This window comes from Lynx rufus, unplaced genomic scaffold (genome assembly GCF_022079265.1).
Source record: "Lynx rufus isolate CCGP_SWC_20201006 ecotype Redwood Valley unplaced genomic scaffold, mLynRuf1.p SCAF_7, whole genome shotgun sequence".
In the NCBI taxonomy this organism is placed as follows: Eukaryota; Metazoa; Chordata; class Mammalia; order Carnivora; family Felidae; genus Lynx; species Lynx rufus.
This window is the reverse complement of record NW_025814889.1, coordinates 132,119,844-132,146,735: the sequence shown is the minus strand read 5'-3', so window position 1 is coordinate 132,146,735 and position 26,892 is coordinate 132,119,844. Positions and strand designations below refer to the sequence as shown.

General features: G+C 39.3%; 1 protein-coding gene across 2 annotated transcripts in view; it reads left to right on the top strand.

Annotated features, from left to right (window-relative positions):
* DMC1 (DNA meiotic recombinase 1) overlaps positions 1-26,892 on the top strand; it is a 39,341-nt gene extending 12,449 nt beyond the window's left edge. The window contains exons 7-13 of one of the 2 annotated variants that reach the window (XM_047067152.1): positions 749-821; positions 5,600-5,691; positions 6,516-6,589; positions 6,719-6,833; positions 7,177-7,237; positions 19,921-20,037; positions 26,823-26,892. In XM_047067152.1, the coding sequence (XP_046923108.1) occupies positions 749-821; positions 5,600-5,691; positions 6,516-6,589; positions 6,719-6,833; positions 7,177-7,237; positions 19,921-20,037; positions 26,823-26,892 (602 nt within the window). The remainder of the gene's footprint in view (positions 1-748; positions 822-5,599; positions 5,692-6,515; positions 6,590-6,718; positions 6,834-7,176; positions 7,238-19,920; positions 20,038-26,822) is intronic. The other variant, XM_047067153.1, reaches the window with a different exon arrangement.

The window sequence follows — 26,892 nt, the reverse complement described above, 5'->3', positions numbered from 1 at the left end:
CATGGCGTAAGGTTGGCCTTAGCTAAGACTTAAAAATAAATGTTACTAAAACAAATAAACAAACTATCTCCTTCTGTACAAAGACATTACTCTGCATTTCTTTGACCTGAGTGGAAGAAGCATGGCTAAGCAGTTAAGAATGGGATTCTGGAATCAAAATACCTGGCTCCGGTCTTGGCTCTACCACTGCTAACTGTGTGACCTTGGGCAAGTGGCTTCACCTGTCTTATTTTCCCATCAGTAAAATAAGAGTAATGATAATGCCAAATTTAGGGTTGTTTTGAAAAATAAATGAAATAATACTTGAACCTAATATAAAGAAATTCCTTAGTGTCAGCTACTACTACCTAGAGAGACAATGCATTTTAAAATTTGACACACATTAATTGAAAGGTTACTTAAATAAGTTATATAGCATAAATTATATTTGTGATTGTTTCTTATAGGATGAAAGTAATATTTAAATTCTCTTCTCTAGAAGAGAACTAACTTTCATGAATATCTCCCATTGTGAGAGATACTGATATTCTTTGTTGAATTGCTACCATGCTGGTGGAATATTTATGATTTTACCATTGGTTAGTAATACAAGAATATAGCATGCTTTTAGAAACTAAAGGATCATGATTCTTTGCCAGATTGACTACAGAGTTGCAACCAATGCAAATCCTATGTTAATTTATATATTCACTTGTACAAAGGTTATTCAATCCTATTAATATTATTTAATTTTTTAATTGCTTCCTAGTGACAGCTCAACTTCCAGGAGCAGGTGGCTACTCAGGAGGAAAGATTATCTTCATTGATACAGAAAATACTTTGTAACCTTTTTATTTAAACAAGTTGCTAGCATAATTAGTATGATGTAGTAATGTTACTATAAAAGAAAGTCTGTTTGAAATATGTCATTTGTACAATCATCTCCTAAACCAGCAATAATGAGAAAAGCCACAGGGAAAACAGTTGGTAGAGTTTTCAAGTCACTTTTTATTTCAAAAGGTTTCAGTTCTCCAGATGAGTTTGGTGTAAAATTCACAAAATGAATACATGGGAGAAAATTATATTTTATTCGTTTTTTATCCTCTTATTTCTCCAAAGATTGTACTTAATAGTTAGGAAGAAGATTGTTGACTCTCTCAAAGTCATGGTTCAAAATAAAGGGAAAGGTAAGAAGAGAACAAAAAAGCACAGAAGAGAAAAGGGCAGAACCTGGTTGGGTGACAGAAAGAATTGTAATTTAATTGAAATGTGTTTCAGAATTAAGGCTGGAAAGGTGATTTGGGTTTTAGATAGGAAGGGCTTTAAAACCAGGTGAGGGGTGTAAATTGTATACTTTTGCGATATTGCAGGCAAGTAATGAGAGCTTGATCTAGGCTGGAAGCAGTAGGAATAAAAAGAAAAGGACAAGGGTGTGTGACTGGCTCAATAGGTAGAGCGTGCCACTCTTGATCTCGAGGTTGTAGGTTTGAGCCCCATGTTGGGGGTAGAGATTACTTAAAAATAAGATTCTTTAAAAAAGTGGGGGACAAAAATATTAGGGAGGAAAATTGATAGGATTTGATGACTCTGTTTGGTAGACAGAGGAAGGAGAGGTTTGAAACACTACTGTCAGGTTTTTTGTCTAGATGCTGGGAGGATAATCATGCCGAAAGTAGAATTGGGAAGATCATGTTTCAGACAAATGGTGTGTTTCATTTTACTGTGTTAAATGTGAGGAACAGGAAGACATCCATGGAAATGTTGAATTCTACCCGAGAAGAGGCAGAACATAACTTTGGGGTGTGCCTCAGCTTAGGAAGAGGGACTAAAAAGAAGATGCCATACAGACAGAGGAAGTAGGAGAAAATCCAGCTGTAGAGGCTTAGCCAGAGAAAAATTTCAAGAAGAAAAGCGTTGTCAGTACTGTTCCACAAAGAAAGAGAGAGAAGGTGGAAGCTGAGAAAGATCACTGAGGTTTGACATTAGGAATCCAAGAGAGCATTTGCAGTAAAGTAAGATGATGGAAGCTTGTTGTGAATAAACAGTAAGGAATGGAGGCAGTGTTATTAACCAACAAATAGAAGATGAAATACAGTAGTTTGAGGAGGTTATCAGGTTCAGAGGAAACTTTTTGGTTTTTTGTTTTACACGCATGGGGGGTGGGGGGGGTGGAAGGGGGCAGAGGAGAGAGACAGAATCTCAAGCAGGCTTGACACCCAGCCCTGACAAGGGACTTGATCTCATGACCGTGACATCATGACCTGAGCCAAAATTAAAAGTCGGACGCTCAACCGAGTCACCCAGGCACCCCAGAGGAAATTGTTGTTGTTGTTTTAAATGTTTATTTATTTTGAGAAAGAGAGAAAGCGATTGCTGGTAGGTAGGGACAGAGAGAGAGGGAGAGAGAGAATCCCAAGCAGGCTCCTCACTTTCAGTGCAGAGCCCGACTCGGGGCTTGATCCCACAAACCGTGAGATCATGACCTGACTCCAAAACAAGAGTTGGTTGCTTAACCAATTGAGCCATCAAGGTACCCCAGGAAATTGTTTTTCTTTTTTTCTTTTTCTTAAATGCTTTTATTTATTTTTGAGAGAGAGAGAGAGATCAGGGGAGGGGCAGAGAGAGAGGGAGACAGAGGAACTAAAGAGGGCTCTGTGCTGACAGCAGAGAGTCCAATGTGGGGTGCAAACTCATGAACCGTGAGATCATGACCTGAGCCAAAACCATGAGATGGCGCTTAAGCAACTGAGCCCACCCAGGGTGCCCCGAAAATTACTTTTAACAATGGAAAAGTCTTGCACAAGTTTGTAAGGCCATTCACAATGAAGCCCCAGCCTAGCTCTCAGATCTCATTACTCACTATTACCATTGTTAGAGACAAATGGATGCAGTCTGTTCTAGTCCAATATTATTGTCTCTAAAACATGGAAACATTGTATATCAGCAGTTAGTTAGATTTAACTATAAAGGTACTCATTTCTCTGTTCATTATAGTTGCTTGCATCCCAAATCTTCCTTCCCGTATTTTTGTTTTATTGAAGTACCTGCTCAAGTCATTCTTTCAGAAAAGTAATGCAGGTGGTAAACTTTGAGCCCTAGCTTGTCTGAAAATGCCTTTATTTTGTTCTCACTCTTAAGTGTTAATTTGGCCAGTCCCAGAGAAATTTGTGGGCTATGTTTCTTTAGTTAATTAATTAATTAATTAATTAAGAGAGACAGAGTGCAAGTGAAGGAGGGGCAGAGAGAGGGGAGACACAGAATCAGAAGCAGGCTCCAGGCTCTGAGCTGTCCGCACAGAGCTCGATGTGGGGCTCAAAATCACAAACCATGAGACCATGACCTGAGCGGAAAGTTGGACCTGTAACTGACTGAGCCACCCAGGAGCCCCTGCAGGCTATATTTCTATCCTCCTCCTTCAGTATGTGATCCATCTACCCCTACCTCACAGTCTTTCTGAATCATACAAATCCTTTAAAGCTGTCCTTTGAAGGCCTGCCTTTTCTAATCTTCTCTAACTACTCAACTTAAAAAACCTGGTCCTTCCTAAGCTGTTATAGAATTTACTATCTAAAATACGCTAGTAGAAGGAAAAAAAAAACCAGAACCATGTGCAGAAGACTTTATTTGGAAATAGCAGGCATGAGAAGACTCTGAAGGAGACTCCAAACTTGGGGAAGGAGGGTGGAATGCTGTGTAGGGCTGTAGCAAGAGGAGCGCAGCTGGAGTTCAGCTAGTTTCAGAAATAGTTGATTAAGAATGGTTCTTAAAGAGGGAGGAATTGTTCTTGCAGATGAGCAGCCACTGTTTGGGCAATTTGGATTTTATCAAGAATGGTGGAGGGGACCGGTTTGGAGCTAAGTCATACGCAAGAGGGAGTCGGGAGGAACAGCTGGGGTTGGGGGGAACAAGGACATTCAAGAGCCCCATTGGAATGTCCTCATTCCTTTGGTTTCTCTTACAGGTACACTGCTCTCTCTTGATATTTTGTTTTTTATATGTTTATATTTTGCCTTCTTAATTTGTTTTATGTTTACCTATAATATGGATTGTCTTACAACTCCTTATGTTGTCTTACAACTCCTCCTTCCACAATGCATTGGTAATTGGTTAAAATGATTATCAATTCCATATGGTAATTGGTTAACAAATATTTTATAGGTTGATTTGAACTTTCTTCAGCATAAGCCCACCTTTTACACACCCAGTCACATAGTAACTGGGTTCTGTAAAAAGTAATGTAGTGAAAAACATTTTTATTAGTCTTCCAATTCTTTGTCTTCTTTGACTTGCCCACCAAAAACGTCTATGGGGTATAGTCAGTAGCAATGGAAGATTTTAGTGGTTATCACTGAAGCTCTGAAGAAAAGAACATACTACTGCATTAGAATATGCAGATTTCCCAGATGGCTGGGAAATCCTAAAGACAATCCAATTCAACGTATATGGAACCAGTTATAAATGTCACAAATAAGATTGTAAATTGTCCTTGTTTTACAGTTAGTTATAGTATGATCAGTATTATAAAAGCAGTGTAAACAAAGTGAAACGAGACCGTGGATAAGACCTAAAAGAATGTTTATTACTCCTATATAGTTCAGATAGATATAAGTGATTATTAGCATCTTCCAAAATACCTTTGCTGGTGCGCTGAATTTGCCTCCCAATGAATTTACTGATTTTAGAAAGCTAACACAAGTCCTTTAGAAGAAGGTAGATTTTAAACTCTAAATAAACCAAAAACCATAGGTTGATAATTTCCTTTTGATCCTTAAAATTACTTTTTGATCCTTCGGTTCATGTAGTCAAATTTATCATTTGTTGAAAACTCATGGTTAATGATATATTAAATTATTTCATATTAAACACATAAGTAGTTTAAAGAGAGTGAATTAATTCACTGTGAAGTGACTTGAATTATAATTCAGTGATATTATCTTCCTAGGATAGATCTATTTTTATAGAACTGAGATCAAAAGAGAGATACAAGTCTTAGTCTCTAGTTTTTCTCTTGTAACTGATTTGCTGCATGATCCTGAGTCATTTGCCTAATCTCTATTGGTCAGTGTCCTTATTTGTAAAATGTAATATAGGCCATAACAAGCAGCTTCCAAAGTTATTGTGAAGATTAGATTATTTAATATTTATTTCATTTATTTATTATTTATTTATTTATTTTAGAGAGAGAGTGTGTGCACAAGGTGGGGAGAGGGGCAGAGAGAGAATCTTAAGCAGGCTCCACGCTCAGTGTGGAGCCCCACACAGGGCTCATGGGGGGCTCCATCCGATGACCCTGGGATTGTGACCTGAGCTGAATTCAAGAGTCCGAGGCTTAACCGATTAAGCCACCCACGTTCCCCTAGATTATTTAATATTTAAATTCATCACTGCCTCATCATTTCTATCACTGTTATCACTACCTAAGGTATTTATTAATCTGGACACTTATGAAAAATAAAATCTGATATAGATTTGAAGTGATTATTAGTATCCTCCAGAATACCTTTGCAGGGATGTTGTTTGCCTCTGTTAGTTTACTTACTTAAGGTATTATTTTTTGTAGTTGTTACCTAAACTTTTTTTGAAATTGATTTATTGGATCCTTAATCTTGGCATACTCCAGCCGTCCAGATCGTCTTCGGGACATTGCTGACCGCTTCAATGTAGACCATGATGCAGTACTGGACAATGTACTTTATGCACGTGCATATACTAGTAAGAGCCCCATGTTAATTTAATGCTTGAGCTGTTTTAAGGTTGGCAGCACTGATTTATTATTTGGGTGATACTTATAACATTTTGGCACTGTTCTTTTTCTTAATTTTACTTTCCTCCAAATGTATTTAGCCCATAAATGTTACCTATCATCTGGCAAGCCCTTAGATATTAAAATGCTCTCAAATGAGTCCTTGTTCTTTGTCTTTGAAATGGAGAGTAACATTCTTTTTGGATAATGTAGCATTTGGCATGCATGCTAAGGCAGAATGTGAAATCATATTTAATAAAGCCTTAAATAGGGGTACCTGGGTGACTCAGCTGGTTGAGTGTCTGACTTCAGCTCAGGTTATGATTACATGGTTCATGAGTTCAAGCTCCACATCTGGCTCACTGCTGTCAGCGTGGAGCCTGCTTTAGATCTTCTGTCCCCCTCTCTCTCTGCCCCTCCCCCTGCTCAAAACATGAATAAACATTTATTTTTAAAAATCCATAAATAATTAAGAAAATCCTTTCTTCTTTTTTTTTTTAAGTCTTACCTATTTATTTTGAGAGAGAGAACACAAGCAACAGAGGGGCAGAGAGAAAAGGGAAAAGGGAATGCCAAGCAGGCTCTGCACTGTCAATGTAGAGCTCAACACGGGGCTTGAACTCACAAAACCATGAGATTACAACCAAGAGTCACACACTTAACCGACCGAGCCACCCAGGTGCCCAAGAAAATCCTTTCTGTACTCTCTTTTGCCTGACTGCAAGAACATACATGATCTTAGCCTCTGCTTCTTCTAGCTTTTGTAACATTTTCTCACTGCATTTCCCACCAGGTGAACATCAGATGGAGCTACTTGATTATGTAGCAGCAAAGTTCCACGAAGAGGCTGGCATCTTCAAGCTATTGGTACAAGATTTTAAATACTGCTCCCTCACAGAGCCACTTAGCATATTATTTTTCTTCTATTGATTCCAATTCAAATTAACTTCTTTCCTTTGCCGAATGCACATTTATTTTTACGTGAATCCTGTGTAGATCATTGATTCAATAATGGCCCTTTTCCGAGTGGATTTCAGCGGTCGTGGGGAGTTGGCTGAACGGCAACAAAAATTGGCCCAGATGTTGTCACGACTCCAAAAAATCTCAGAAGGTAGATTTTTAAAATAAATGGTACTATCAGAATAGCATCTGTGACTGTTGAGTAGGCTTTGCAGAGAACTCAGAATAATGTCAGGAGGCAGTACATTTTTAAAAACTAAAATTCATGGGACTACAACTCTTTTATTAAACCAAAATACTGACTTTAAACCAAAATAAGGTACCTAAAAATAATAACAATAATAACTTTAATTTATGTTATCAAGGAAAAAATAGGAATGTAATATTATTTACAAAATAAATTTAAAGTACAGTATTCCTAAACTCTGAAATCTAAACAATGAACTGTTTATATTGCCATTCTCTTAGTTTGTCAATTTTATTTATTGATGCAGAATATAATGTGGCTGTGTTTGTGACCAATCAAATGACTGCTGATCCAGGAGCAACTATGACGTAAGCCCCAATATTCTACTTTTGTGTTTCAATTAATATCAAAAAGGTTAGAGTGAAGAATAGGAAATAATTCCAGAATGATCAGTTCTGATGTGGGCACAAATATATCACAAATCACTTTATTGCACAGTGCATATTACTTTATAAATGCAAATATGACTTGTTTTCCAGAATCTCTAGTTCTTTACAGGATGAAGCAATAGTTTAACCATTTTCAGAGATACTTTGGGCTCCTCGTTTGTCTAGGACTAAAAAGATATTGGAGGACAATAAGAAAAAGATAAAAATTTATATTCCATATACATGAATGGCTTCTATTGTGCTAATAAGCTGTCAGCCAAAAACAAAAAGGGAGGCTCTCAACGTTTATTTATTTTTGGGACAGAGAGAGACAGAGCATGAACGGGGGAGGGGCAGAGAGAGAGGGAGACCCAGAATCGGAAACAGGCTCCAGGCTCTGAGCCATCCGCCCAGAGCCCGACGCGGGGCTCGAACTCACGGACCGCGAGATCGTGACCTGGCTGAAGTCGGACGCTTAACCGACTGCGCCACCCAGGCGCCCCAAAAAGGGAGGCTCTCTATAGGAGATACATAAGAGGTCCTATGAGAGAAGTCTCCTGTTAGAAGAAACAGAACTTCAGTTCACACTAGGCATATTCAGAATCTATTGAGGTGTCTGTGCACGTTACATACTTATTGATGGCTCTGCTTGACAGATGGCAGTGAACAGAAAGGCAAGGAGACCTAAAATAGGATGATGAAAACAGAAGATTCAAAGAAAAATTAGTTGCCACCATCAAATATTTTGAACATTATGTATCTGAATAAGCAATCAAAATAACCCCACATTCGTGATGTCAGTCTTTTCAACAAGCCTATATTTAGAAAAAAATTTTAACCAGAGAAAATTTGCAAGACTAGTACAATGAATACACATATACAATTCACCAAGGGTCATCTATTCTTAACATTTGTCAGATTTTTTCTCTCTCATGGTTGTGTGTGTGTGTGTGTGTGTGTGTGTGTGTATTTTCTAGTAAACCATTTGAGAGGTTTTCCACCGGAACAATTGAGAATTATTTACAGATGTTACAACACTTCAGTTCTTAATACTTCCGCATATTTCCTGTAAGAACAAGAACATTCTCCTACGTAACCACAATATAAGTATCAGTCAGGAAATTTAACATCGGCACACTAGTGTTATCTGATATACATTTGTATTCAGCTGCCTCCACTTGTCTCAATAATGTCTGTTATAGCTGGTGGGGTTTTTACATTTTGTTTTTGATTCGGGACTAATGAGGATCACGCACTACATGGAGTTGTTCTGTCTCTTTAGTCTCCTTTAATCAAAACAACTCTTCAGTGTTTGTTAGGCTTTTATGACACTGACGGTTTTGAAGAGTACAGGCCAGCTGTTTTTCAGAATGTCCCTCAATTTGGAGGGTGTTTTTCCTCATTAAAATAGTAAACACTTTTGGCGGGAAAATTATTAAGCAATAATATGACCTTCTCTATAGATCGTATCAGGGGACACACGATGGCAGTTTGTCCCATTATTAGTGATGAGAAGTTTGATCATGTGATTAAGATCGTGTTCACAAGATTTCCCTACCGTAAAATACCTTTTCACCTTTTTAATGAATAAGCAGTTTGTGGGGTGATACTTTATGTGTGTAAATATCATGTTCTGCAATAAGCTTTCACCATTTAGTTTTAGCATCCATTGAAGATTCTTGGTTAAATCAATTATTACTCTGGTGATTGCAATATAGTTTTATTTAAAACCAAGATGGGGCACCTGGGTGGTTCAGTTGGTTAAGTGTCCAACTTCGGCCCAGGTCATGATTTCACGGTTCATGAGTTCGAGCCCTGTGTCTGGCTCTGTGCTGACAGTTCAGAGCCTGGAGCCTGTTTTGGATTCTGTGTCTCCCCCTCTCTCTCTGCCCCTCCCCCACTCATGCTCTGTCTCTCTCAAAGCTAAATAAACATTAAAAAAATTTTAAACCGAGGCAATATATCATTTAATAACAGATAAATGGGTCATTGACATATGTACTTGAGGATATTTGATATGCCAATGTAAATTTTGTAAATTGTACTGAAATGTATGTGTCTCTTTTTAGGCATTTTCTTTATTTTTTTTAACTTTTTAACATTTTATTACTTTTTTATTTTAGAGAGAGAGAGCGCGCACAGGCAGGGGACAGGGGCAGAGGGAGAGAGAGAATCTTTTTTTTTTTTGAGAGAGAGAGAGAGACAGAGAATCTTAAGCAGGCTCCATACTCAGCATAGAGCCCAACGCAGGGCTCTATCTCACAACCATGAGATCATGACCTGAGCCGAAATCAAGAGTCTGAGGCTTAACCGACTGAGCCACCCAGGCACCCCAGGATTTTATTTTTAAGTAATCTCTGCACCCAATGTGGGGCTAGAACTCACAACCTCAAGAGAAAAAGTCACATGCTCCACCAACTGAGCCAGCCAGGCACCCCTCTTTAGGCATTTTCTAAACTAACCCTAAGAATATTGCTGCATCTTCTACAATTTATACTTGCACTTTTCAATACACTTTTATGAGTATTTTCTACTTAATCACAGGAGATTCCAATGTGAAAGACATTAACTGCATGAATGGTATGAAGCAAGTTAAAAAGATTGAGAAGGGGAAGCCGATCACTTATTCACTCAATAAATACTTATTGAAAAATCTACTATGTACCAACCTTCTGGGAATTCACTAGTGAGCAAAAGACTATGTGCCTTGCCTTCATAAAGAAGAAAATAAGTGATGTCCACTTAACTCAAAATTGTGAAGGCTTGGTAGGTCACGCATTGCCTGTAGTCCTTGAGTGGTTAAGGCAATCTTCTCTGTTTTATAGGGTGTCTTTCATACACAGGACATGAAGTACTTCACAAAGAGTGTAATTTTAAACTGAAGAGAAATGGAAGATTTTTAGGGCTCACTTTAAAAAGAGAAAATGACTCATTGGCTCAGAGGGAGGAAGTGGGTTGCATTCAAATAAAACAGTACAAGTTAAAGAGCAATGTTCTTTCTTCAGGTGTGAGGAGGGAACACTGCAGAGGCCAAAACTGTCTATCTAGAGTTAGAAGGCAAAGGAGATCTGTGGAAATTGGGTCAGATAGGGGTTCTTTTTCTTCTATTTGTAGAAAGTTTCAAAAAGAGTAAAACCATTTTGAATGGACTCCAATAAGACACTAAAAGGAGAAATAGAGAGGTGACAGAGAGGAAATAATTGAAGGAACTGAAGAGAGGAGGAGATTTATAACGAAGTGAGCCAAGAGCCAGAGAAAGTAACAAAGACTAGTATTTTTGCTGGGTGACTCTGCTTTGAAACATCATCTCCTCTATTGAGCCAAGTTGTGAGCAATCAAACTTCACTATAATTAGTATATTCTGAAGTATGTTAAATTATAACAATATAAATTAAATGCATGCCTTCATATAAAGCACATAAGTTGCCACAACTCAATCAAAAACAACAACAACAACAGTACAGTTTTAAACTAAAGGATCTCAAATGCTATTAGAAAACCTCCAATAAAGAAAATCTTTGTTTCTCAGTGTTGAAGAACTCCAAGCTGCAGCTCGCCTGGGACCTGTCAGAGAAATAGCACTATAATTGGTATGAGTCCCCAAGTATACTGACAATAATTGAGGCTTATATCCCATGCATTATACTTGATGGCACATCGTATTAAAAAGGAACAAAATTATAGAGGCAAGGAGCTGCTGTATCATACAGCAGAGCGTTAGCTCCTAGACGAGGCTTACAGATACAGATTTTAGAACTAGAATGATCCAGCTGATGAAGGCTTGGAGATAAAAAGTGAAGGTATCAGCCTGCAAAGCCCCACACCAGGGCAAATAATAGGAGCAACAAATAAGACCATGATGTTGCCACCTACTTCATTTGTGTATTTGTTTTGCTAAGACAAGAAGTCATCTTAGAACATTTGTGGTCTTGTAAATGTGCAGTCAGTTTATTCTCTAGGGGTGTCACTCACTGATTCGACATCATTTGCATAAATTAAGAGGCAATATGGTTAAAGAGGAAATATTAAGCCAAGTCCACTAGCCTGGTGACCATGAGCAAGTCATTTAAACTATTTGAACTTCAGGGGTGCCTGGCTGTCTCAGTCAGAAGAACATTCCACTCTTGGTCTTGGGGTTGTGAGTTTGAGCCCTATGTTGAGTGTAGAGATTACTTAAATAAAATAAATAAATAAATAAATAATAAAAATAAACTATTTGAATTCCATTAAGGGATTAAGAGAACTTTTATTTATTGATTGCTCACCATGTGCCAGATGCTTTTATGCATCATCTTACATAATTCTCATATCAACCCAGCAAATCTCAGGCTCCCTAGGCCTCCCTGTTCTTTCTATGAAGCAAATCTCAGAATAGTGCTATGTGTCCCCCTAGCTCAAAACCCAGAATTCCATCTTCAAACTTTTGAAAAAAATGTAGATTTTTCTGCATACTTTATGAGAAAATGGTGGGAGTGGGGGGAATTACTTAACAAAACTTCTTAAACATAACCCTTTTAAAAAGCCATCTTTTCTTGGGGCACCTGGCTGGCTCAGTCAATGGAGCATGACTCTTGATCTTGAGGTTGTGAGTTTGAGCCCCATGTTGGGTGGTGTAGAGATTACTTAAAAATAAAATCTTCTAGGGGAGCCTGGGTGGCTCAGTCAGTTGAGGGTCTGACCTCAGCTCAGGTCATGATCTCACAATTTGTGAGTGTGAGCCCCACACCAGGCTCCGTGATAAATAAGCGAACATTAAAAAATATTAAAAATAAAATCTTTTAAAGTTTTGGGGGCACCTGGGTGGCTCAATCAGTTAAGCATCCAATTTTGGTTCAGGTCAAGGTCTCACGGTTTGTGAGTTTGAGCCCCATGTCAGATGAGCTTGAGCCCTGCTTTGGGGTTCTTTCTCTCTCTCTCTCTCTTTCTTTCTCTGCTTGCTCACTCACACTCTCTACCTCTCTCAAAAAAAAAAAAAAAAAAAAATCTTTGGGATGCCCGGGTGGCTCAGTCGGTTAAGTGTCCGACTCTGGATTTCAGGGTCATGAGATCAAGGTCATGAGATCAAGCCAATGGGATTCTCTCTCTCTCTCTCTGCCTCTCCCCTGCTTGCTGATGCTTTCTCTCTTTCTCTCTCAAAACAAATAAATAAACATTTAAAAAAATCTTTTCTCTTTCCCCCAAATTCTTCTCTTTTTGCAGTACTCTTCTTTCCATATCTTCCCTTAATCTCAAAGGATCCTCCTCATTCTTGGGTATGTTCACTCAGCCTTTCTCTCCTCAGTAGACCCCTTCTCAGAAATTCCATCCAAAAGCTTCCCCTTTAGCAAGTACCAGGAGTTCCAGCTGTCCCTCAGGGACAGTACCAACTTGCCCTTGCACAGACCCCTGAAGGTCTCCACTCCAACCAGTATTTGAGGTCGATACTATTATTATTCCTAATTTGTAAAGGAGGAAATAGAGGCTCAGAGTATCTACTTGCCCAATCATACAGTTTAAAAATGGGAGCTGGGGGTGCCTGGGTGGCTTAGTCAGTTAAGCGTCTGACTCTTGATTTTGGCTCAGGTCATGACCTCACAGTTTGTGAGACTGAGCCCCACGTAGACCTCTGTACTGTCAGTGCAGAACCTGCTAGGGATTCTTTCTCTCCTTCCCTGTCTGCCCCTTCCCTGTGTGCGCACGCCCTCTCTAAATAAATAAAACCTGGAGCCAGGATTTGAACCCAGGTTCAAATCAAATGTTTGATTTTCAAATCTTTGATTTCAAAGCTGATGCTCTTTTAGTCTCACTGCACTACCCTCCCCATGCTAGTCCTAGGAAAATGTAACCTGCCCTACCATCACCACAATCTTGTACTTCATGACCCCAGCACCCTGGTTTGAAGTTGGGAGGTCAGTCTCTTCTGGGCCTTACCCTCAACAATGTAATACACTGTGTCTGTTCAACCAGATGGGGATAAATGACACAATCTCTCTTGGCCTCTCTTCATACCCACCCCTCTCTCTTCCTCCCACTCATCATATTCTCCCATCCCCTGAGAAAAGGAGGAAAGAAGAGAAGAAAATATGAAAGAAAGGGAAATAAGAATAGGCTAAAGGAGGGATGTGGGTGGTTTTCTGAAGCTGTTTTTACTGGATCAGAAATAGAAGTAAATTAAAGCCTTCTCAAAGGATGCGGAATTCTATACCTTGTCGTACTTAACTTCAGTCCTTAGTTATAACTGCTAGAATACTCAGGAAGTTCAAAGAAACTTTAAGAAAAGTTTCTTGGTTTACATGTCATTGAAAGAGTGACTGTTTTAACTGAATCATTTAATTAAATAATTAAGTTACCATTTATTTGGTATCTCTCATGTGCCGAGATTAGTATAACGGTAGAGCTAATGTGCATAAGTGACCTGACACAGCTCCTGGCATGTAGTAGGCTTTCAGTGAGTTATATTAAATATATCTCGAGAGGCGCCTGAGTTGCTCAGTCGGTTGAGCGTCCGACTACAGCTCAGGTCGTGATCTCGTGGTTTGTGAGTTCGAGCCCCGCGTCAGGCTCTGTGCTGACAGCTCAGAGCCTGGAGCCTGCTTGGGATTCTGTGTCTCCGTCTCTCTCTGCCCCTCCCCTGCTCACACTCTGTCTCTCTCTGTCTCTCAATAATAAATAAACACTTAAAAAATTATATATATATATATATCTTGAAACCCCATGGTAGCCCTAAGAGGTAAAGTCTTTTTGTTCCCATTTTACAGTTAAAGAAACCAAAGTTCATAAAGCTAAGTAACTAGCCCATGGTTACACTGACGATATGTGTTTGAGTCAGGATTAGGAAAACAGATGATTGTAGCCACTGGTCTAATGCCTTACAGATACCCTGTATTCTTACAGATACCCTACCAGTTAGATACTTTTACTACCCCCCAACCCCTTTCAAAATGAAGAAACAGACACTTACAATGCTTAAACTTGAACCTGGTCTAACTCCGAAGCTCATATATCACACAGTACATCAGGGCCTTATATGCTTGGGGAGAGGCTGGCGAGCTGTCATTTGAGAAACTTTGCAGGGATGTATCCATTACCCTGGTGAATTGACCAGAGTTCAGAGCCCTCAGCCTTATAGGCAGAGATTTAATTGGGTTGCCTACTGAGAACCAATCCATTTCTCAGGGGCAGACTCACAAGCTCAGGAGGCTCCGTGAAAGATCAGAGGGCCAATGAAAAATGTAACTACATTTGAGGTTCTTAGAACCAGTGCATTCTCTCCTTGTAGGCAGACCTCTGTAGGAATTCAAATTTTAATCCAAAGTTATTTACTAAATATGGAATTGAAGCAAAAGGAAATCACTGGATAAGTTAAGAAGGGCATCTGCCACATAGTAAGGATTCGATAAATCTTCGCTGTTATTATTATAACTAATGGCCATTGACATCAGAGGAGAGAGAAACCATGAATCCCTTAAACTTACATGAAAAGTTTGGGTGTGTACACATGTGCATTTTTCTGGGGAAGAGTCTATATCTCTTAATAAATTAACAAAGTGTCAGTGACCTATAAGAAAAGTTAAGAGCATAAATTCTATGCAAAATTCTATACAGAATCCTGAACACCTTGATGGATGTAAAATTCAAGTAAAATTTGACTTGGCTTGGTATTCTCCCAGAGCTAAGGCTGTTATGGTATGTTGAAATCTATTTGAATGACATATAACCTCTTAGTTTATGAATCACTTTTGAGGACATTTTTCTTCCCATAATATCTTTGCTATATGTTTTCTTAGTACTTTTGCATATTCTGTAATTTATTTCCCCACTTAGTTCATTCCAAATCATCTCCCTTTGGAGATAATATTCTTAACATTCAGGCTCCTCACCTACAGTAATCAGTAATAAGCAGTAGTACCTATTCTCTTTTGTGCATAAGATACCACATTGGTAGGGGCGCCTGGGTGGCTCAGTCGGTTAAGCGGCAAACTTCGGCTCAGGTCATGATCTCACACTCCGTGAGTTCGAGCTCCGCGTCGGGCTCTGTGCTGACAGCTCAGAGCCTGGAGCCTGTTTCGGTTTCTGTGCCTCCTTCTCTCTCTGACCCTCCCCTGTTCATGCTCTGTCTCTGTCTCAAAAATAAATAAACATTAAAAAAATTTAAAAAAAAAAAGATACCATATTGGTAACAGCAAACAATAATTTGCTAAGAAAACAACATGGCTATCCATCTAAATGCTCCACCTTTCTGTTCTTTAAATTATCTGTCATGGGGTGGGGTTGGATTACTTCCATTAGAGCAAAATTCTGTCTCCTTTTACATTTACCTTTCTGTCAGAACACCTTTCAAAATTTCCTTGAATTATAACTTCTTTGAAGGTGTGTCACAAAATCTGTATCCGGAAAGATCTAAACCAGGGATGCCCAAACTGTCCTCCTCTCCGTTCATTCAACAGTATTTATTCAGTGCCTTTTACATTATTGGCACTTTCCTAGGCACTGGAATGACAAAGATGAATAAGGATTTGGAGTATGGTAGGGGACTGAGACCCATGGATTTAAAATTCCAACGTACTATTCTTTGAAAGGAATGTGTGGTGGCATGAAAGCACAGACAAGGCAGGCTCTACTCTGTTTCAGAGAATCAGGCAAGGTTTCCAAGAAGGGCTGACACTTGGTGGGTAAGTGGGTAAATGAACAAACACAGTGGGAAAGGGGCTTTTGTTTACAGGGAAGTATGTGTGTAAAGGCATCAAGGTGTGAGAGGACTTGGAATAAGAAAAAAGAAAAGTTGGAGAGGGAAGTAGGAAGGATGACTACAATCGTAGGTAAGTATGTAAATGGCAGATAGGAAGAAGGGAAAGTTGAGGCAGTTTCTTCCTGAGAGCATTCATTTTTTTGTTACAAAGAAGCAGGCATTGTTATCCAAGATGAAGGGACAAGAATGGACAAGGGGGCTTAAGGACACCAACCATGCTCATATAGGAGAACTACTAAGCAGTACTGAGAGACCATCTGTGAGAAGCAGTAACCATAGCTGTTGAAACCTGTCCTCACCCATTTAGCTTTACTCTCCTTGTCTCCCCTTGACAGAAATTTCTAATTGGTCTAACTTGTGGAAGCACTAATCTTTCTATCATCCAATATTCTTGATATTTTTTGTAACTTCCATGTCTTATGTTCAAAAAAAATTTTTTTTTATTTTTTTAACGTTTATTTTTGGGAGACAGAGCGTGAGCAAGCGAGGGGCAGAGAGAGAGGGGGAGACACAGAATCCAAAGCAGGCTCTAGGCTCTGAGCTATCAGCACAGAGCCCAATGTGGGGCTCAAACTCACGAACCGTGAGATCACGACCTGAGCCACCCAGACACCCCTCAAAAATGTTTTTGAGGACCCACTGTGTAGGTGCTTGCTACAAACTTAAATCCAGTTTTGTCTGCCCTTAAGGACCTTAGTGACAGGTAATAGAAGAGAGATTGAGGGGGAATATAATAGGTGAATAATAATAGCACTAAGGGCACAACATGAAAAGTGCATTAGGGAAGTGTAAATATAGTATTTGCAAGTTCGGAGGGCACACACCTGTTTGATATCATCAGTACCTCAAGCAGCCTATCTGTATAGAACATAGGATTCTTTTAAGACCTTGAAGAACCACTGATAATGTAGGATGACCTGGACAATTTGATTCCATTAAAAAAGAGTGGTATCGATCTGTAAGCATTATACAGACAACTCACCTCCAGCTATTTTATCCAGCTGAGATCATTTTATTGCTTTCTACCCCTTCAGCTGCCTTGCAGAAAGCAACCTAACCTTCTGACTTTTTTTAAAGTTTTTATTTATATTCCATTAATTAACATACTGTGTAATACTAGTTTCAGGTGTAGAATTTAGTGACTCAACAGTTCATACAGCTCCCAGTGCTCATCACTCCTTAATCCCTATCACCTATTTAATCCATCCCCCTCCCCTTCCCTCTTGTAGCCATCAGTTTGTTATTTAAATCTTTTTTTTTTTTTAAGGTTATTTATTTTGGCAGAGAGAGAGCATGAGCAGGGGAGGGGCAGAGAGAGAGAATCCCAAGCAGGCTCCACACTGTCAGCACAGAGCCCCACACAGGGCCCGAACCGACGAACCGACAAACTGTGAGATCGTGACCTGAGCTGAAATCAAGAGTCAGACTGGGCCACCCAGGCACTCCCATCAGTTTGCTTGCTATAGTTAAGAGTCTGTTTCTTGGTTTACTTGTCTTTTTCCCCCATTTGCTCATTTGTTTCTTAAATTCCACATATGAGTGATCATATGCTTTTGGCTTTCTCTGACTAACTTATTTTGCTTAGCATAACACTCTCTAGCTCCCTCGACATTGTTGCAAATGGCACTACTGGGTATTTACCTAGAGGATACAAAAATACTACATAGAAGGAAGACATGCACCCTGATTTTTATAGCATTGACAACAGCCGAATTATGGAAAGAGCTCAAATGTCCACTAACTGATGAATGGGTAAAGCGGATGTGGTATATAGCTTTCTGACTTTTCTTTTAAGTTTATTTATTTTGAGAGCAATAGAGACAGAGCAAGTGGAGGAGGGGCAGAGAGAGAAGAAGAAGAATCTCAAGCAGGCTCCACATCAGCACAGAGCCTGGTGCAGGGCCTGAACTCACAAACTGTGAGATCATGACCTGAGCTGAAACCAAGAGTCAGCCGCTTAACCAGCTGAGCCACCCAGGTACCCCAAGCCTTCTGACTTAACTGCTGTCAGTCTCAACTTTCTGGCTGCTGCTTTCTTGATAGTGGTTCACTTCAAAATGAACGATCTGTGTTTGTTCCAACATTGGACCTACTGAATCTTAACCAATCCTAACAGCCCCAGCCAGGGATCTTCCGGTCCTAACCCCCGAAACCATTTAATCGAGCAGCAGTTTATAATAGCAGATTCCTTTCCCAAAGAGCTTCTTATCCTCACTACCCTACAATCTATTTAACCTCATGCCAGTCAGCCACATCCTTACTACACCATGCTCATGCTTCGAGTAACTAGAATTCTCAACACCTTCGTGGAACAAGCAGAATTTAAAATGACTTGTAACCATATTCTCCCAAAGCTGAGGTTAGTATGCTATGTCACAGTTTATTTTGATCAAGTATAACCTGTTAGTTTATATTCAGTTCCCCTTCTTGATGATTTCAAAGCCTAGGTTTTCTTCTGCGTCAGCTGGGAAGATTATGTGGGTTTTTTTTTTTCTCCTCCATTCTGTTGATATGGTATGTTACACTGATGATTTTCCTATGTCGAACCACTCTTGTATTCCTAAGGCATATCCTACTTGTTCATGATGTAGAATCCTTCTAATATGCTGCTGGATTTGGTTTGCTAGTGTTTTAGTAAGGATTTTTACACTTGGTTTTTGTAAAGGGTCCACTATTAGGGTTATTAAGAACCTTTCGCTTCTTGCCAAGGAAGTGTTAGTCCCCTAGTGAGTAGATCTCTCATGGTGAGCATCAATAATATTTGTAACTACCTTGAAATCATATATTTTTTTAATCCATATGATCAAATGTAGTAAAAACTCATCTGTTCTTTTTTTTTTTTTTTAATTTTTTTTTTCAACGTTTATTTATTTTTGGGACAGAGAGAGACAGAGCATGAACAGGGGAGGGGCAGAGAGAGAGGGAGACACAGAATCTGAAACAGGCTCCAGGCTCTGAGCCATCAGCCCAGAGCCTGACGCGGGGCTCAAACTCACAGACCGCGAGATCGTGACCTGGCTGGAGTCGGACGCTTAACCGACTGCGCCACCCAGGCGCCCCAAAACTCATCTGTTCTGCAACTTATTTTAGAAGAATAAACTTTAGGCTTAAGTAATAAAGACACAGATATTTCCAAGATTATTCTCACTGAAAATTCATAATGAGCGCAACATCGAAGGCTTCCAACATACAGTTAATGACTAAGAAGGAAGTTCTCAATCTGCTCTCATTTACATCATGTCCTCATAGTGATAACTGGGTATTTTTTATTCATTAGACTAGAATAGTGCTTGGGACATAGTAGGCCATTAATAAATATTTCTGATAAGTGAATGAATAAGTTCAATCTTTGTATTTTATAAAGAAGAAAAATCACTTACCCCCAAGAATTATCCTAAGACAGTGAATAATGTTTTATTTGTGTTTTGTCCTTTTAAAAAATTAAAACATAAACAGTTCATCATAGGACTCTCAAAAGCCTGAAGTGGATGGCAATGGGGTACATAGCAGCTCCAAACCCTACCCCACTCTATAGTTAACAAATGAGCCTCTGCTTGCTTAGAACACATACCAATCCCATCCCTTGCTGTTCTCCACAGAAAAATTCCCTCCTTATTGCAGATTTTACTGTATATAGTCCATATGATAAAACCTGAAAAGGTGTAGGGACACCTGCATGGCTCAGTCTGTTAAGTGTCTGACTTCGGCTCAGGTCATGATCTCACAGTTCATGAGTTCGAGCCCCTTATCAGGCTCCACACTGACAGTGCAGAGCCTGCTTGGGATTCTCTCTCTCTTTCCCTTTCTCTCTCTGCCACTCCCCCACTTGTGCTCTGTCTCTCAAAATAAACAAATAAACTTAAAAAAAATCCTGAAAAGGTGTTTATTAATTCAGTTTTCAGGCAGACCCCAAAAAACCCATCGGGGGACACATTCTGGCTCATGCTTCAACAACAAGAATAAGCTTAAGAAAAGGAAGAGGAGAACTGAGAATTGCCAAGATTTATGACAGGTAAATATTTTCTTTTCTTTCCTTTTTTTTTTTGTTTTTGTTTTTTTGGTGTTTTTTTTTTTTTTTTTTTGAGAGAGAGAGAGCACAAGCTGGGGAGGGGCAGAGAGAGGGAAAGAGAAATCCCAAGCAGCCTTCCTGCTGTCAGTGCAGAGCCAGATGTGAGGCTCCATCTCACAAACCATGAGATCATGACCTGAGCTGAAACCAAGAGTCAGACACTTAACTGAGCCACCCAGGCGCCCAATATTTTCTTATTTTTAATCAGATTCTTGGGCATATGGCATTAAATAGAATTGCCTCTCCTAAGGGGCTGTAATTATGCCACTGGCAGATACTACATGCTTGAATTTCCTTCTCAGAAAGTATTCAATTCATTGTGACGTCCCTACTATGGACTGGGTTCTAGGGATTCAGAGATTCTGTTGACACATAGACTTGGTCCCTGGCCTCCCAAAGTTACAGTAAACCTAGATAATGAAAGAATCAATTCCAACCAAATTGTGTCCGTGCAGGGAAAGCACAGAGTATGATAGAGATATATTATTCTCCTTTCTTCTGCCAGGTTTTGTTTTGTTTTTAGGTTTCAGTTTAAACATCCCTTCCTCAGGGAATCTTTCCCTAACCCTTACAGTCTAGGCTGTACCCTTTACTGTACTATATATTCTTTTGTGGTACTTTACGTATTTAATGAAAAATTATAAACAATAAATTTTTTTTAAATTTTTTTTTAACGTTTATTTATTTTTGAGACAGAGAGAGCGTGAACAGGGGAGGGTCAGAGAAAGAGGGAGACACAGAATCTGAAACAGGCTCCAGACTCTGAGCTGTCAGCACAGAGCCCGACACGGGGCTCGAACCCACAGACTGTGAGATCATGACCTGAGCCGAAGTCGGTCGCTCAACCGACTGAGCCATCCAGGCGCCCCAAACAATAAATTTTTACAGAGAGACATACTACATACCAGCTATTTGAGGTTCTGGGGATAGAACAATGACTAAAACAAAAAGATAAGGCCCTACCATCATAGAGCTTATATTCCATTGGTAATGATTTATATAATATATCTCATCCTTGCTAGACAGCAAATTCCCCGAGGATAGAGACACGATTCTCTTGCTCACTGCTGTATTCCATCAGTGCCTGAGATGTAATACGTGTGCAGTATTTGTGACTGATTTATTAGCCAACCCTGAGCAACAAGGCGAAGATTTGTAATAACTCTACCCAAAGGAGGAAAAATCAGCAAAAGGAAATCACATGAGCTCTTAATCTGGTTTTTGCCATGTGTCACGGTACTTATTATGAGCTGTCATCGAATAAACATTAAATAATCAGTTCTCCCATTTATCTGATTTTTATTTAGACTATTTTTTCATGACCCGTCCCTATAAGCTATAATATACAAATTCTGTTTTATGTAGCTTCAGCAATCTAAATGTTCTTTATTGAATTAAATAGGTAGTAGGATTTTTCCATCTTTTCACAGATATAAATTTCTTGGTCTGCATCTTAGACAGATTGCTGTGCTTAGAACTTTCCCTAAACACTTTTCACTCTGAATTACATCAGCTGGCTACATGTACCTCTCCCTCACAATAGGAACTGAGTCTGGTTCACCAATGTCCCCAGCACCTAACATGGTATGTGGCACATAGTAGGAACTCAATTACTATTTGTTGAATTAACAAATGAATGAACTCCATCTATATGTTCAATCATTTGCGTATTTTATCAGATCCTCCCTATTTGTAGGAACAAGTAACTCCTGCAGTTCTACAGTCTTGAGAGAATACTAGGGTTCTGCATACTCAATAAAGGGTAATTAAAGTTATCATAGAGGTTAGTAATGTCAAATTTCCATAAATTTGAATAAAAACACCAAAACTAGATCAGAGCTTAAAATGTCAAAACTTAATTTGCTATGCAGCTTGTCCTCCCTTCTTTCTGGTCCCTAAAGATTTCCCACAAAGAATTCTTGACTTTAAAGGAAACTTTTTGGTTGAGAAGTTGATGATGCTAATAATAATGGTAGCTAATACCCATTGAGTGGCTGCCAAGTCCTGGGCTTTGCACCAAGTGCTTTATATATATATATATTTCATCACTTATAACAACAACCCTAAGAGATGGAGGTCATTATCCGTAGTTTCCACATGAGGAAACAGGTAACCATTGCCTCTCTACAGTCCATTTCATTTTTTTTTAACTCTATTCATTTTGAGAGAGGGAGCACAAGCAAGGGAGGGGCAGAGAGAGAGAATCCCAAGCAGGCTCCCAACTGTCAGTGCAGAGTCCGATGCGGGCCTCAAACCCATGAACTGTGAGATCATGGCCTGAGCCGAAATCAAGAGTCAGACGCTTGAATGACTGAGCCACCCAGGCACCCCTACAGTCTATTTTAAACATAGAAGCCAGAGTGAACCTTTGTAAAATTAAGTCAGATCATATCTGTCCTCTGCTTTAAACCCTCCACTGGCTCCCCATTTTAACCCCCAATAAAAGCTCAAGTCTCTGCAGTGGTTTACAGAGTGCTATGTAAATATCCCTATCCTGTTTCCCCTGTTCTCCCCCTTCTCACAGCACTGCAACCCGAGAGGGCACTTTGCTGTTAGAAACATGCCAGGCACACTTCTACTTTAGGGGCCTTGCACTTAGTGTTATCCCTGCCTGGAATACTCTTTCCCCACATAGCCCTCATTCTGGTAACCAGTCTCTCCTCCTTCAAGTCTTTGATCAAATGTTACCTTCTCCACAATACCTGTCTAGATCTCCCTATTTAAAATCGCAACTCCTCCCAGTTCCCACACTTCTGTCTCCCTCACCCAGCTCTATTTTTTCTTTCCCCATAACACTCATCATCTTTGAACATATTACATAATGTATTTATTATGCTCATTATTTATTATCCATTTCTTCTTCTTGCCAAATATAAGTTCCACAGGGCACGAATCTTTGTCTATTTTTTTCACTTCTAGATCTCAAGTGCCTACAATAAGGATATAGCAGGTCCTCAATAAATATTTTCTTAATGAGTAAATGAATGGACTCCCCCGATGAGTAAATGAATGGACTCCCCCGAAATCAATCAATAAAGATTGGAATCAGGATTAGAATCTGTGTTGTCTGAATCTAGGGCTGACACCTTTATTTATTTCTTTTTCTTTTTTTTTTTTAAGTTTATTTATTTTGAGAAAGAGAGAGAGCATGCATGAGCAGGGGAAGGGCAGAGAGACAAGGGGAGAGAGAGAATCCCAAGCAGGCTCCATGCTGTCAGCACTGAGCCTGACATGGGGCTCAAACTCACAGAATATGAGATTATGAAATCAAGAGTCAGACACCCAGCTAACTAAGCCACCCAGGCACCCCTAAGGCCGACACTTTTAATCTTACACCATTTTTTAATTTGTTGAAGATGATCTATTTAGGACAGTCATAGCTAGTCCCATGGCCTCAACTACTACTTTATACAGATGTAGTAGAAAGGCATTTCCTGTTCAGAAAAAAAACACAAAATTCTCAAGGAATTGAACAGAAAGGGGTTATCAGAAGAATTCTCAGAGGTACAGGAGTGACTACAAAAAGGGACTCAGTTCTTTCCGTAGGATGTCACTATAGTTATTGCTCCCATAAGTAACTATTGCTGGCCCCCAAGTATACATTATTCTCCCTTTAAAGCTTTTGAATCAAGAAAAACCCCATTTATTTTATTCTACTTAGCATATCTGAGGTCAGTGGACAGTAGAAACAAAGAATCCCGCTGAATTCAAAGGAAAAACAAATTTTAAATAATTACCAAAAATTGAAAAGGTACCCAAATGGTCAAGTTTCTGAAGTAATTTTTTTTTCTGTTTCTAGAACAGAATAAAAAAAACACCAGTTCAACTTTGTAGATAGCTTGCGAGGCTTCCCTCTTTCTCATCTCCTTATCTTCCTGCCATTTGTAAGTAGCCAGCTGAGTATTTGCCATCAAACATTCTTTTCTGATTCTGTTCAGGCCTTTTTAGCAGCTGTAGTTTTAGCTTAGCAAGCCTTATTTATAGCCCATTTGCTATCCTCAGGGGAACCCCCCCCCCGCTATTTCCTAAGGGAAGTAACCTGACCCTTAGGGTGCTCAGAGTGTACAGCCTAATCTCTACCCCTCTAACAAAACAAAACAGAACAAAACAAAACAAAAAACAAAAACAACTTTGAGAGGTATTTTAGTCTAGTGGTTAAGAACATGACCTTTGGGGGCGTGGGTTAAGCGTCTTGCTCTTGATTTCAGCTCAGGTCAAGATCTCACGGTTCGTGAGTTCAAGCCCCACATCAGGTTCTGCCCTGACAACACAGAGCCTGCATTGGATTCTCTCTCTGTCTCTCTCTCTGCCCCTCTGCCACTTGTTCTCTCTCTCTCTCTCTCTCTCTCTCAAAAAAAAAAAAAAAAAAAAAGAACATGAGCTTTGGAGTCAAATACTTTAGTCTCTAATCTGGCATCATCATGTACCAGCAGTGTGCCCCCTGGTTACTTCTCTCTGAACCTCAATCTTCTCTGTAAAATGTGGATAATAATACATACCCAAGGGTTCTCATAAGATTTAAGTAAAATAATATAAAGGAGCCTGTAGTAAATTAGTAAATACTTAATAAATGAAAGCTATTAATATTACTAAACAGTCACCACACTTGGGTATAATAACAGCACAAAGTAGCAGTAGGCTCTTTCTCTTGTGATCAGTGATTTTCAAATTTTTATTTCTTGTTTATTAACCTTTTACTCAAGCTTTAGATATTCACTTCCAACTGCTTACAGAACTCCTCTACAGGAGTATCCCACAGGTACTTTAAACAGAACATATCTAAAGCTAACTTCTTAGTCTTCTCTTTCTTATCTACAAAACAAGTATCTCCATTCCAATTTTTTATTCATGCTATTCCCTCTACTTGGAATACCACCCAATTCTGCCTCAAAAACCTCTTCAGAGGCTTATCTATGAGGCCTTCCCTAATCAACCTAGTTGGGATAATGCCTCCTCTCTTCAGAGTTCTATAATATATATATTGACTTTATGAAATTTACCTTACTTTGCATATCTGTCATTTGTCATAGTTCCACCTGTTAGACTTTTTTTTTCTTTTTCTTTTCTTTTTTTTTTTTTTTTGAGAGAGAGAGAGGGCACAAGTGAGCAAGGGAGAGAGAGAAAAGCAGGGTTTGTGCTCACCCAAAGCAGGGCTCAAACTCACTCATCCCAAAGCAGGGCTCATGCTCATGAACTGTGAGATCGTGACCTGAAACAAATTCTCATGCTTAACTGACTGAGCCACCCAGGCGCCCCTCACCTGGTAGACTGTCTATTTTTGCGAAATCTGTAAGATCTAGTATATAATAAGGTATGATTTTCATAAGCTTAAAAACATTACTTTCTTGCAAGTAAATATAAAACATATGTCAAAGTCTTGTTTCAACTCCTTAATTGATGAAGACATTGATTCAAAGGATAATTTGACAGAGATTTATGTAGTCAATCAAAGGAGTGATGAAATAAATTTGCAAATAGATGGAAAACTGGTTAGTATCCTACAAGGTGATAAATTATAACATTTGAAGTTGTCTTTTCTACTGGAGGGAAATCAGTTGCTTCTCTACACAATGCTTCCAGTGCTATAGCCTGGCATCATTTGCATTACCCCCAGACAAAACTCATCTCCATTGCTATCGTTTTTCTACAAATTAACCTTGACCCCTACAGTGTTGTAGAATAAATTAAAAGGTAAAATTTTAAAGACCATACAATCACATACAAATATGAAATGTCAAAGATTTTATTCAACTCATTAATTAATGCAGGAACCAATACAATTTTATAACCAGATCAAAGAAAAAATCAAATGAGCACACATATGGAGCCAAATGAGGAATGCTAACATGAATTATAAATTGATCAAAAGCAGGTCAGTATCCACAGGACAATAATCCATTGTATTCCTCCTCATACAATTTACATTTCTATGGACAAGAATAATTTGTATTACTCTTGGTTACCTACAATTTACAGAGTTGTAAATAGCTCAAAGACAATGGAAGGCAGAGTCCTCACAGAACTGGGGAACTGGGAAGGGTGTCCTGGGCAACCTATTTTTCTTTTCTTTTCTTTTTTCTTTTTTTTAATGTTTATTTTTGACAGAGAAAGAGAAAGTGAGAGAGGGACAGAGTGTGAGTGGAGGAGGGGCAGAGAGAGAGGGAGACACAGAATCCAAAGCAGGCTCCAGGCTGTGAGCTCTGAGCTGTCTTCACAGAGCCTGACGTGGGGCTCAAATCCATGGACCGCAAGATCATGACCTGAGCCCAAGTCAGACAGACGCTCAGTTGACTGAGCCACCCAAGCACCTCAACCTATTTTTCCACTGAAGGCCCTCAGTAATCTTTCAGTTCGCTTCAAAGCCTTTCACAATTTTCCCCTGCATTAGTCAGTAGAAATGTGCACATCCCTTTCAAATCGGGGCCCCTAAAGGTCTGCTACACAATGCCTGAGAGTATACTAAAAGAACCCCCTAGTTTTTCTTTCTGCCTATTTCCAAGTTTGGGGTAATTTTTCTTGATATTCAGAACCTTGCAAATGGAAGTTGTTCAGTAAGTGTGAGAGTTGATAATACTTGTGGGTAAATTTCTGTAGTCCACATTTAGCTCTAGCAACTCTGAAATGTCTCTGGAGACTCAGACTGATAGGAGTGTGATGCTTGTGACATGAATATGGTATTTATAGAAATGGAGCTTTTTATAAACTTCTGTTCCCTTGTATTCTGTTAGCCCCGAGATGCCTGAAAATGAAGCCACCTTCGCAATAACTGCTGGAGGAATTGGGGATGCCAAGGAGTAG